The sequence below is a fragment of the Indicator indicator genome, chromosome 18 (genome assembly GCF_027791375.1).
Source record: "Indicator indicator isolate 239-I01 chromosome 18, UM_Iind_1.1, whole genome shotgun sequence".
Classification (NCBI taxonomy): Eukaryota; Metazoa; Chordata; class Aves; order Piciformes; family Indicatoridae; genus Indicator; species Indicator indicator.
The window spans coordinates 18,334,867-18,347,045 of record NC_072027.1 but is presented as its reverse complement, the minus strand read 5'-3'; the positions used below and the strand labels follow the sequence as shown (position 1 = coordinate 18,347,045).

Here is a 12,179-nt window from a genome sequence, read left to right as displayed (position 1 = left end):
GGAGAGAGGAGAGGAGAGGAGAGAGGAGGAGAAGGAGAGGAGGAGGAGGAGGAGGAGGAGAGGAGGGAGGAGAGGAGGAGGAGAGGAGGAGGGAGGAGGAGGAGGAGAAGAGGGAGGAGGAGGAGGAGGAGAGGAGGAGAGGAGAGGAGAAGGGAGGAGGTAGGAGGAGAAGGAGAGGAGGAGAGAGGAGGAGGAGAGAGGAGAAGGAGGAGAGGAGAAGGTAGAGGAGAAGGGGGAGGAGGAGGAGGAGGAGCAGGAGGAGGAGGATAAGGAGGAGGAGAGGAGGAGAGGAGGAGGAGAAGGAGGAGGAGAGAGGAGAGGAGAAGGAGAGGAGAGTGGAATAGGAGAGAGAGGAGGAGAAGGAGAGAGAAGGAGAGGAGAGAGGAGGAGGAGGAGAAGGAGAGGAGGAGGAGGAGGAGAAGAGAGGAGGAGGAGGAGGAGGAGAGAAGAGAGAGAGGAGATGAGGGAGGAGAGGAGAGGAGAGGAGAGGAGAGAGATAGGAGAGGAAGAGGAGGAGGAGAGGTGAGGAGAGAGGAGGAGAGGAGAGGAGAGGAGAGAGGAGAAGGAGAGGAGGAGAGGAGAGAGAGAGGAGAGGAGGAGGTGGGAGAGAAGAGAGAAGGAGAGGTGGAGGAAGGAGAGATGAGAGGTGGAGGTGGTGGTGAAGGTGTGGAGGAGTGGAGGAGGACTGGAGAGTGAGTAGGAGGAGGGTAGAGAGGAAGTGGTGGTGTGATGGTAGTGAGGTGGTGGAGATGTTGAGTGGAGGAGGAGGAGTGAGAAGTGAGTGTGTGTGGAGTGATGGTGGAGGTGAGGTGTGTTTGTGTGTGGTGGTGGGGTGAGTGGAGTGGGGTGGTGGTTGTGTGTGAGGTGTGGGTTGTGTGGGGTGGTGTGGTGTTGTTGGGTGGTTGGTGTGGGTTGTGGTGTTGTGTGTGGGGTGTTGGGTGTTGTTGTGGGTGTGGTGTGTGGTTGTGGGTGTTGGGTGTGGTGGTGGTGGGGTTTGTTGTGGTGGGTGTGGTGTGGGTGGTTGGTGTGGGTGGGTGGGTGTGTGGTGGGGTGTGGTGGTGTTGTGTGGGTGGTGGTGTTTGTGTGGTGTGGGGTTGTGTGGTGGTGTGGTGTGTGGGTGGTGTGGTGGTGTTGGGGTGTGTTTGGGGTGGTGGTGGTGTTGTGGGTGGTGGTTGTGTGGGTGTGGGTGGGTTGGTTGGTGGGGTGTGGTGGGTTGTGTGGTTGGTGTGGGGTGTTGGTGTGGTTGTGTGGGTGGTTGTGGTGGGTGGGTGTTGTGGTGTGTGTTGGTGGTGGTGTTGGGTGGTGTTGGTGTGGGTGGGGTGGTTTGTGGGTGGTGGTTGGGTTGGTGTGGTGGTGTTGGTGTGGTGGTGGTGTGTTGTTGTGGTGGTGGTGGTGTTGGTGTGTGGTGTGTGGGTTGTGTGGTGGTGTTGTTGGTGTGGTGTGTTGTTGGTGTGGTGGTGGTGGTTGGTGTGTGTGTTGTTGGTGTGTTGTGTGGTGGTGGTGTGGTGTTGGTGTGTGTGGTGTTTGTTGGTGGTGTTGTGTTGTTGGTGTGTGTTGTTGTTGTGGTGTGGTGGTGTTGGTGTTGGTGTGTTTTGGTGTTGTGTTGTTGTTTTGTTGGTGTGTTGGTGGTGTTGTGTGGTGTTGGTGGTGTGGTGGTGTGTGTGGTTTGTGTTGTTGGGGTAGTGTGTGGTGTTGGTTTGGTAGAAGAGAGGAGGAGGAGGAGAAGGTGTGGTGTAGGGAGGATGGGAGAGGTGGTAGGAGGCGATATGCGGTACTTGTGGCTTTTTATCACAGCCCTTTGTTTTGTCCCAGGAGCTGGGGACCATCTCATGTCCCTTGACTGTGGCAGCAGGTGAAGGGTGAGGTCATGTTAAGGATGCAGAGAGCAATTCTGCCTAACTACAAACAATTATGTTATTAAGATTTGGAGGACACCTGGAAAAAGGAGGCTTGAAACATGAAGCCTCCAGTGAAGCATTTGTTTAGCACCCCCCCATTATCCCTGCTCCTCTTAAGCCAAGTGAGTTTTCATAACCTTGTTTGGCCACTGTCTTGCTGGTGTTGGGGACAGCAATAACTGTCTTTTGGGGGGGCAGGCAGAGAAAAAATTAGTCAATATGTGCTGGAGAAATTGCTGCTGTTCTTCTTGCTGGTGTCTGATCCCATTTCCCTCAGGACAAAGACTGGAACAGGCAGAGCAGGGGAGGGAGAGGCACTCTCTGCCTGGTCTGACCCCTCCTTGCTGCTCATAGAGATGCTGTCCTTGCCTCCATGGAGTCACAGCAGCTCTGGGCTCTCCCCACAGGGCTCCATCCACCTGGGAAGGTCTAAGGGTCATTTGGAAAGCAGGGCACTGAAAGGCCTGGGAGGTGCCTAGGGGACAGGTCCCTGCCCTTGGTATCCCCTCTCCATCCATTGCTCCCTGCTTTGACTGCCAAAGCCTCCTCTGATGTGATGCCTCTGCTGAAGTGTCCAAAATGAGACCAGCTCCAAATCCCAGTGGATCAACCAGCAGACCTGCAGTAAAGGACACATCCTCCTGGCCCTGCTACTGTGTGCTGCCCCCAGCTCTCATTAGTGAGGATTTACTCCTGCAGCCAGCTCAGGGGGTGGCCTGCCCATGCTGCAGGCAGCTCCTGCTGGCCCTGCCTGTGGCATGGGGTGGGCAGAGGTGGGTGTTCACTGGCTCCATCCCCAGGACCCCTGTTCTTCCAGGGAGCTACCTCACAGCAGTGTCCCTGCTGGGTGATGAATCAGATTTGCAGATGATTCTGTGTTGCCTCCTCAATTGGGATCCAGCAAGAGCAGAGCAGGGAGCACCACTCACTCAGCAGCTGTGTTCAGGTGCAAGCCCACAAAGCTCCCAGCCTCTCCTGAGCCTAGCACCATTATTTGCTGCTTTCCTGGCTTTTTATCTCAACACAGGGATGCTTCCTGAAAGCAGGTCCCATTCTGCACACCTGCATATGATGACTTCCCATCTTTCCCATGACTTTTCACTCTGTCCTGTTGAAGTCACATCTAGAGAACTGGGTTGAGTTCTAGGCTCCTCAGTTTGAGAGAGACAGGGAGCTGCTGCAGGGTGGAGGCTACAAAGCTGCTGAGGGGCCTGGAGCAGCTCTGTGAGGAGCAAAGGCTGAGAGCCCTGGGGGTGGGGAGCCTGGAGAAGAGCAGCCCCAGAGGGGAGCTGAGCAATGCTCAGCAAGAGCTAAAGGAGCTGTGGGGGGCAAGAGGCTGGGGCCAGACTCTTGTCAGTGATGCCCAGGGACAGAACAAGGGGCAGTGGGCAAAAGCTGGAAGCCAGGAGGTTGCATCTGAAGAGAAGGAGAAAGTTGTTTGGTGTGAGGGTGCTGGAGGGCTGGAGCAGGCTGGCCAGAGAGGTTGTGGAGTGTCCTTGTGTGGAGAGCTTCCAACCCCCCCTGGGCATTGTGCTGCTGGGCAAGCTGCTGTGGGTGCCCTGCTGGAGCAGGGGGTTAGATGGATGCTCTCCAGAGGTCTCTTCCCACCCCAGCATGCTGGGGCTGTGTGTGACTCACACCTGCCTCTCCCTGTGCTCCCCGTGCAGCAGGTCTGTGCACACAGGGTGCCTGGTGGCTGTGTGGCAGAGGCTGGCAGGAGTGCCTGTGCTGGCAGTGCCAGGAGCTTCCCTGCTATTTGTTTGCTTTCCTTCACTCCTCGTGTTGACTTTGCAGGAGCACTCTGCCTGTGTGGGGACCTGCATACAGATGTCCCTGAGCAGCTGGGAGCTGAATCATGTATTGGCTCTCTTTTGTTTTCTTTTTTTTCCCCTCAGACCCCACTGCCATTGAATTTAGGGCTTTTCTCCTCCCTTGTGCAGGGCTCTTTCCTGCCCTAGATCACAGGCTCACGGCATGGTAGGGGTTGGAAGGGACCTCTGGGGGTCAAGTCCAACCCCCCTGCCAGAGCAGGAGCATAGAATCCAGCACAGGTCACACAGGAACACATCCAGACAGGGCTGGAAAGTCTCCAGAGAAGGAGACTCCACAACCTCCCTGGGGAACCTGTTGCAGTGCTCTGTGACCCTGAGTGTCCTCTGCAGGGTGGTGGCTGTGTCCAGCAAGCTGCCATCCCAGCACCCTGCTCCCCAGAGCTGTGTGAGCCCCAACACTTTTCTCTTGGGCAAGCAGCAGCTCTTTGGATGTGCTTTAGGTGTTTCCAACCCTCCCAGTGCAGTCTTCTTCCTATTTCCAATTCTTGCTGCCTATTTTTGTTTCCTTTTATCTCAAATCCCTTTCTTTTTCCCCACCCAGGAATGATCCTGCCAGAGGGTGATTTTTTTTTCTTTGTCAGTAATATTGCTTTTGCATTTTAGACTTTTCAAGGACTAATGAACTTTATTAGATTATAATGAACTTATTACTCAGTGCTGCTGACCTGCTTTCTAAAGAACTTGAATTATGATTTGGAACAGGCCTGTTGAGGGACTCTTTTCTTTTTTTTTCCCCCTCTTGCAGAGCAGTGTGGGTATATTAACTATTCAGAGGCAGATTTAGTTGGTTTCTTTTTTTTTTTTTTTTTCCTTGACTTTAATTATCTGGGATTCAGTTGAAATGTAGCTGCTCTGCTTTGATGGAGAGCTAGGGAAGTGGGCATGAGGATGGGGTTGCTTCAAACATCCCCCTTCCAGCAGGCTGGAGGAGATGTGTCCTGATGGGTGATTTGGTTCCCCATCTCTCACCTCCCTCCAGAGCATCATTCTCCATCCTGTCCCTGAGGCTCAGCCCATCCAGCTGTGCCAATGCCCACCCACAGCAGCCAAGGGATGCTCTCAATGTCACTTCCCAGAGGATCTTGCATCCCTGTGCTGGCTCTGAAAGTGCTTTGATGTCAGTTTCTTTGATTTGGGGTGTCCTTGGTTAATGTCAAGGACAGGAGGTGACTGTGGCTGTGGAGGATGATTTGGGGTGTCCTTGGTTAATGCCAGGGGCAGGAGGGTGACTGTGGCTGTGGAGGATGATTTGGGGTGTCCTTGGTTAATGTCAAGGACAGGAGGTGACTGTGGCTGTGGAGGATGATTTGGGGTGTCCTTGGTTAATGTCAAGGACAGGAGGTGACTGTGGCTCTGGAGGATGATTTGGGGTGTCCTTGGTTAATGTCAAGGGCAGGAGGTGACTGTGGCTCTGGAGGATGATTTGGGGTGTCCTTGGTTAATGTCAAGGACAGGAGGTGACTGTGGCTCTGGAGGATGATTTGGGGTGTCCTTGGTTAATGCCAGGGGCAGGAGGGTGACTGTGGCTCTGGAGGATGATTTGGGGTGTCCTTGGTTAATGTCAAGGACAGGAGGTGACTGTGGCTCTGGAGGATGATTTGGGGTGTCCTTGGTTAATGTCAAGGGCAGGAGGTGACTGTGGCTCTGGAGGATGATTTGGGGTGTCCTTGGTTAATGTCAAGGACAGGAGGTGACTGTGGCTCTGGAGGATGATTTGGGGTGTCCTTGGTTAATGCCAGGGGCAGGAGGGTGACTGTGGCTCTGGAGGATGATTTGGGGTGTCCTTGGTTAATGTCAAGGACAGGAGGTGACTGTGGCTCTGGAGGATGATTTGGGGTGTCCTTGGTTAATGCCAGGGGCAGGAGGGTGACTGTGGCTCTGGAGGATGATTTGGGGTGTCCTTGGTTAATGCCAGGGGCTGGAGGGTGACTGTGGCTCTGGAGGATGATTTGGGGTGTCCTTGGTTAATGTCAAGGACAGGAGGTGACTGTGGCTGTGGAGGATGATTTGGGGTGTCCTTGGTTAATGTCAAGGACAGGAGGGTGACTGTGGCTCTGGAGGATGATTTGGGGTGTCCTTGGTTAATGTCAAGGACAGGAGGTGACTGTGGCTGTGGAGGATGATTTGGGGTGTCCTTGGTTAATGCCAGGGGCAGGAGGGTGACTGTGACTCTGGAGGATGATTTGGGGTGTCCTTGGTTAATGTCAAGGACAGGAGGTGACTGTGGCTCTGGAGGATGATTTGGGGTGTCCTTGGTTAATGCCAGGGGCAGGAGGGTGACTGTGGCTCTGGAGGATGATTTGGGGTGTCCTTGGTTAATGCCAGGGGCAGGAGGGTGACTGTGGCTGTGGAGGATGATTTGGGGTGTCCTTGGTTAATGTCAAGGACAGGAGGGTGACTGTGGCTGTGGAGGATGATTTGGGGTGTCCTTGGTTAATGCCAGGGGCTGGAGGGTGACTGTGGCTCTGGAGGATGATTTGGGGTGTCCTTGGTTAATGTCAAGGACAGGAGGGTGACTGTGGCTCTGGAGGATGATTTGGGGTGTCCTTGGTTAATGTCAAGGACAGGAGGTGACTGTGGCTGTGGAGGATGAGTTGGGGTGTCCTTGGTTAATGTCAAGGGCAGGAGGGTGACTGTGGCTCTGGAGGATGATTTGGGGTGTCCTTGGTTAATGCCAGGGGCAGGAGGGTGACTGTGGCAAGGAGGATGATTTGGGGTGTCCTTGGTTAATGTCAAGGGCAGGAGGGTGACTGTGGCAAGGAGGATGATTTGGGGTGTCCTTGGTTAATGCCAGGGGCAGGAGGTGACTGTGGCTCTGGAGGATGATTTGGGGTGTCCTTGGTTAATGCCAGGGGCAGGAGGTGACTGTGGCTCTGGAGGATGATTTGGGGTGTCCTTGGTTAATGCCAGGGGCAGGAGGTGACTGTGGCTCTGGAGGATGATTTGGGGTGTCCTTGGTTAATGCCAGGGGCAGGAGGTGACTGTGGCTGTGGAGGATGATTTGGGGTGTCCTTGGTTAATGTCAAGGGCAGGAGGGTGACTGTGGCTCTGGAGGATGATTTGGGGTGTCCTTGGTTACTGTCAAGGGCAGGAGGGTGACTGTGGCTCTGGAGGATGATTTGGGGTGTCCTTGGTTAATGTCAAGGACAGGAGGTGACTGTGGCTCTGGAGGATGATTTGGGGTGTCCTTGGTTAATGTCAAGGGCAGGAGGGTGACTGTGGCTCTGGAGGATGATTTGGGGTGTCCTTGGTTAATGCCAGGGGCAGGAGGGTGACTGTGGCAAGGAGGATGATTTGGGGTGTCCTTGGTTAATGTCAAGGGCAGGAGGGTGACTGTGGCAAGGAGGATGATTTGGGGTGTCCTTGGTTAATGCCAGGGGCAGGAGGTGACTGTGGCTCTGGAGGATGATTTGGGGTGTCCTTGGTTAATGCCAGGGGCAGGAGGTGACTGTGGCTGTGGAGGATGATTTGGGGTGTCCTTGGTTAATGCCAGGGGCAGGAGGGTGACTGTGGCTCTGGAGGATGATTTGGGGTGTCCTTGGTTAATGTCAAGGGCAGGAGGTGACTGTGGCTCTGGAGGATGATTTGGGGTGTCCTTGGTTAATGCCAGGGGCAGGAGGGTGACTGTGGCTCTGGAGGATGATTTGGGGTGTCCTTGGTTAATGCCAGGGGCAGGAGGTGACTGTGGCTCTGGAGGATGATTTGGGGTGTCCTTGGTTAATGCCAGGGGCAGGAGGTGACTGTGGCTGTGGAGGATGATTTGGGGTGTCCTTGGTTAATGCCAGGGGCAGGAGGGTGACTGTGGCTCTGGAGGATGATTTGGGGTGTCCTTGGTTAATGCCAGGGGCAGGAGGTGACTGTGGCTGTGGAGGATGCCTGTTCCCTCACCACTCCCTGGGGATGCTGACAAAGGGGCACATGCTGGGCAGGAACACTGGGACAGATAAACTCAAGGATGTGGTGTGGTGACTTCCAGCAACCTCACACCCATCAGTGGCACTAAACCAATGCTCTTTATTCCTGGATGCTGGAAGCAGGGAAAGGCAGCCAGTGTGGGGGGAAGGTGAACCATCACAGCCAAGAGTAGCAGAAGTGGGGTCCTGAAAGCTCCAGCCTTAGACTCTTTCTTGCTCTTGAAGGCAAATTGGTGTCCCCTCAATGAGCCAGGGGAAGGCTGATGTGAGTTCCTCCTAGACAGGCTCCTCCAGCCCACTGGCATATTGTCCATGCACAGCATGCAGGGCATGATCCTGGGCTAACAGGGATCCAGCTGGATTGCAGGGGGCTGTGCAGGGGGCTGTAGCTTTCCATCTTCTCATGCACTCTGCTCCTCAGTGTGGGTCAGTTGAGCACCTTGCCCTCTCCAGCCATGCCCTCACCTTCTCCTCTGGCTTGGTGAGTTTTGGTTCCCAGCTTTCACCTTTTGCTGCCTGCCTTTTGCTGTGCAGATCCATGGTGCTGGCTCTGCATGCTGAGACTCCTCCCTGGTGCTGGCTCTGCATGCTGGGACTCCTGCTGCGTGGCTTGGGTTGGTGCTGGTGTTTTCTGGAGGCCTCTTAGGACTCCTGAGGGCCTGTGGTCTCTGGCAGTGCTCTCCTGCTCAGCTGGGTGGCAGGGTGGGCTCTGAGCAGTGTGGGGCTGTGCACTGAATGGATGAGTCAGGCACTGGCAGGGCACCAGTTCATTGCAAATCAGTTTTTACCTGCCCAAAGCCTCTGCTGCCAGTTCAGAGGAGACAAAGGGAGGGTGAGGGGAAGTGAGGGCTGAGGGAAGAACCTCCCCTACACCATCCAGTCATCAGGATTTGGCTGCAGCCCTCTGCTGAGCTGCAGAGGAGAGGAACAGCCAGGGAACAGGGAAGGAGAGAGGGAAGATAGGTCCTGGCACAAATCCTTAGGCACAGAGCATCAAGAGAGAAGCATGGGCAGAAAAGAACAGGCTGCTTCTTGTTGCATCACTTACATCAGGGTGAGTTCCTGCAGTAAAGGTCCCCAAAGTATGTCTTCTCCAGAGGCATTTTGCTGGGGGTGGAGGCTTAGGATGCTCAGTGTTGCTAGGAGCCCACAACTGACCCCAGAATGCCAGTGAGTGAGGTTATCAACCCTGAAAGTGGGCTGCAGGACAGCCTACTGCAGCTCAGCAGCTCCATGATGCTTGAGGCACCTTCGTACCCTGTGGCATAAAATCACAGGACTGTCAGGGTTGGAAGGGACCTCAAGGATCATCCAGTTCCAACCCCCCTCCATGGGCAGGGACACCTCACACTAGATTAGGTTGCTTAGGGCCGCATCCAGCCTGGCCTTAAAAACCTCCAGGGATGGGGCATGGACATGTGTGGGACTGAGGACATCATCTATGGGACACTGGAGGCATGTGGGCAAGCAGGGGGTGAGAGGTGCTGCCAGTACTGGGGAAGACCTGCAGCCCTTCCTCCCCTCCCTCCCCACTTGCTCCTGTGCAGAAACCTTCCCTTTAGTGCCTCCATGTTCTGCTGGAAATGGCTTTCCCTAATGTTGTCCTGGGAGATGGAGAGCTGTGACTGTGGGGTGGATGCAGAGCTGGCACATGGAGTCAGAGCAGCAGGGAAGGACTTGCCAGCTCCTGGCAGACAAACGATGTTGCAGGGCAGTGGTGGCAGGAGATCCATGTGCTGGATGGGGAGACAACCCCCACAAGCCTGCCCTGCCTCTAGGCAGAGCTTGCCCAGAGCACCACCATGCCCAGGGGATTCAGAAGAGACTCAGGGCTTGGCACAAGCCCAGTGACCACTCTGTGTGTGGCTTCTTTGTGTCTCTTCACTGCCCTGCACCCATCGAGCTGAGGTGCCCTTGCTGACAGAATCCCTGGCAGAACAAAGCACCAAGTGCCTCTTTCCAGGACCCTGGCTGGCCTCATGCTCCTGTGCTGACCTTCCTCTCCAGCAAGCCTTGCTGGGGACCCTGCTGAGTTTGGGAGTCATAAATCAAAGGAGTCAGCTGTTTGTTGGGGTGGTTTTGTTTGGTCTTGGTATTTTTTTTTCTTCTTTTCCATTTAGCTGCTGAAATTATAGCAAAACATGGAAAAAGCCTCCTACAGCATCCCTCCGTGCCAGCCTGATGGTGGGCACCAGCTGAGAGCAGCTGGGAGGGTCTCACCCCTGCAGTTAGCAAATGCAGCTGGTGCCCAGGCTGGCAGGGCTTGGCTTTGTGATGGGGATAAGCCACTTGTGCAATGTGTTAGCAGTGTCTGGTCAAGGGCAGCCCAACTGCTTTTCATGTGCTGGTGGTGTCTCTGAGCTGGTCCCAGAGCTGCTGGGGTTTGGCTCAGCCAAGAGGAGAGGCAATAAGCTTGGGGGATCCCTGACCACAGAGCAGAGATAACAGCGACCTTTTGGGCTGTAATCATCTTTTTCTCATAAAAACCAGATGCTGAATTTAATAAAACAGAGGAGGGAAGTGATGGTTTCATAAATGCTGCCAAACAGGAGCCTCATCTGTCCCTCCAAAGCCAGGGAGAGCTGGGAGCCTTCTCAGAAGGAGGTGGTGCTGGCTCCAGTTTGCTTGGCAGTGTGATGCTGGATTCCAGCACCCACGGGGATGCGGGGCAGCTGTGAACTGGGCAGGTGGTTTGAGCAGCACTCACCTGTCGAGGTAGGATAGAAGTTTTTTGGTGTGATGCAGGGTTTGGCCATCAGCTGTGCCCAGGACCTGAGGTTTCACCTGGGATCTGAGAGCCCAAGGTGCTTTGAAGGCGTCACTGGCAGGTCTGCTCAGCCAGGGCGAGCAAACAGGGAGGGCTTCCCTGGGCTGCCTGCATGCATGCCTCCCATTCCCAGCGAGCCTCCTCTGCAGTGCTGAAGTTCCCAGCCTCTCCCCTGGATACGTAAACCGGGAGTCGGAATCCGGCAGCGCAGCGCAGCGCTGGTCAGCGCCTGGGGCTGCCGCGGGTGCTGCCGGCAGAGCTGCCCGCGATGGGTAAATACTGCACCGAGATTTATGGGGCTCTGCAGCGGTAAAGCCAGGGGGAAGAGCTGGCACTGGGCCACTCGAAAATTATGGGGTGTCGTAAAAGCAGCCCCTTCCACGCTGCTGCTGAGCTCCTGTCTGCTTGGCAACTGCTGCTGCTCTTTACTGGCTGGGAGCTGCTGGAGAAGGGTGTGTGGCCAAACTGGTACCTGTTAGAGGGGATTGTGGATGGGGAGAGAGCCCCAGGACAAGGGCAGGGAGTGGAGGAAGGGGATGGATGCTGTAGGGAGCAGTTGCAAGGACCATCTATCCCCACTGAAGACAAGTGGAGCAGCAAGGCTGGCTGTGGAGAAACCAGCATGAAGGGACCAGAGTCCTGCAGCAGAGTCTGGACCCAGTGTGGTCACCGTGGCCAGGCTGGATGTAGGTAGGGGACCAGGGAAGAGATGCTCACAAGGTGGGATGCTTGTGATGCTGCTCTTCTCTGGGTCACTCTTGATCAGGCAGCACCAGCACCTTGCAAAGCAACTCAGGCAGTGTCCTCACTCCCAGCCTCTTTCATGTTTTGTTTAAATCTTCTCCTTATTACTGCCAGGGAGAGAAGGTGCCCAGGAACCTCCAAAGGCTGATGTTCTGATCCTGCCTCCCAGGTCCCATTAGAAGCCATGCAATGTTTGCTCTGGGGCAGTGATACTGCTGAAAGCTGGAGGCAGGGTGAGGGCAGCTGCCAGCAGGGCAGAACTGCTGGGCTGTGGGCACAGCCCCTTGCTAGTGAAAGCTGCTTCATTCTGCAGCTGTCACAACTGGTGTCCTTCACAGAAACACAGAATTCCAGGCTGGGATGGACCTCAAAAGACCATCTGGCCCAACCATTCTTGGCAAGAGCATGGTTCAGCCAAGCTGGCCCAGCTCCTGCCCAGCTGAATCTTAAAAGTGGCCAATGCTGGGGACTCCACCACTTCCCTGAGGAGATTGTTTTAACAGCTGATTGTTCTCATTCTGAAACATTTTCATTTTGTAGAGGGAACAGAGAGCAGCTTTCATTTCTAGCCTGCCCTTCTTATCATTTAGGCCATGCTTGATTACTTACAATCACAGAATTGTTTTAGTTGGAAAAGACCTTTCAGATCATCAAGTCTGACTGGTAACCCAGCACTGCCAGGTCACCACTAAACCATGTCCCTCAGCAGCACATCTACAAAGCTTTTCAAGCCCTGTAGGGATGGGGGTTCCACCCCTCTCCTGGGCAGCTCGTTCCAGGGCTTGATAACCCTTTTCATAGAATCATAGAATCAAGAAGGTTGGAAGAGACCTCAAAGATCATCGAGTCCAACCTGTCACCCTACACCTCATGCCTATCTAAACCATGGCACCAAGTGCCACGTCCAATCCCCTCTTGAACACCTCCAGGGATGGTGACTCCACCACCTCCCTGGCAGCACATCCCTATGGCAGATCACTCTTCCTGGGAAGAACTTTCTCCTCACCTCCAGCCTAAACCTCCC

The 12,179-nt window shown here is 54.9% G+C and overlaps 1 protein-coding gene across 1 annotated transcript in view; it reads left to right on the top strand.

Moving 5' to 3' along the window:
* Window positions 1-10,724, top strand: part of LOC128972837 (uncharacterized) — a 69,499-nt gene extending 58,775 nt beyond the window's left edge. The window contains exon 3 of the mRNA XM_054388964.1: window positions 10,618-10,724. Coding sequence (XP_054244939.1) covers window positions 10,618-10,724 — 107 coding nt within the window. The remainder of the gene's footprint in view (window positions 1-10,617) is intronic.
* The last annotated feature ends 1,455 nt before the right edge of the window (window positions 10,725-12,179 follow it).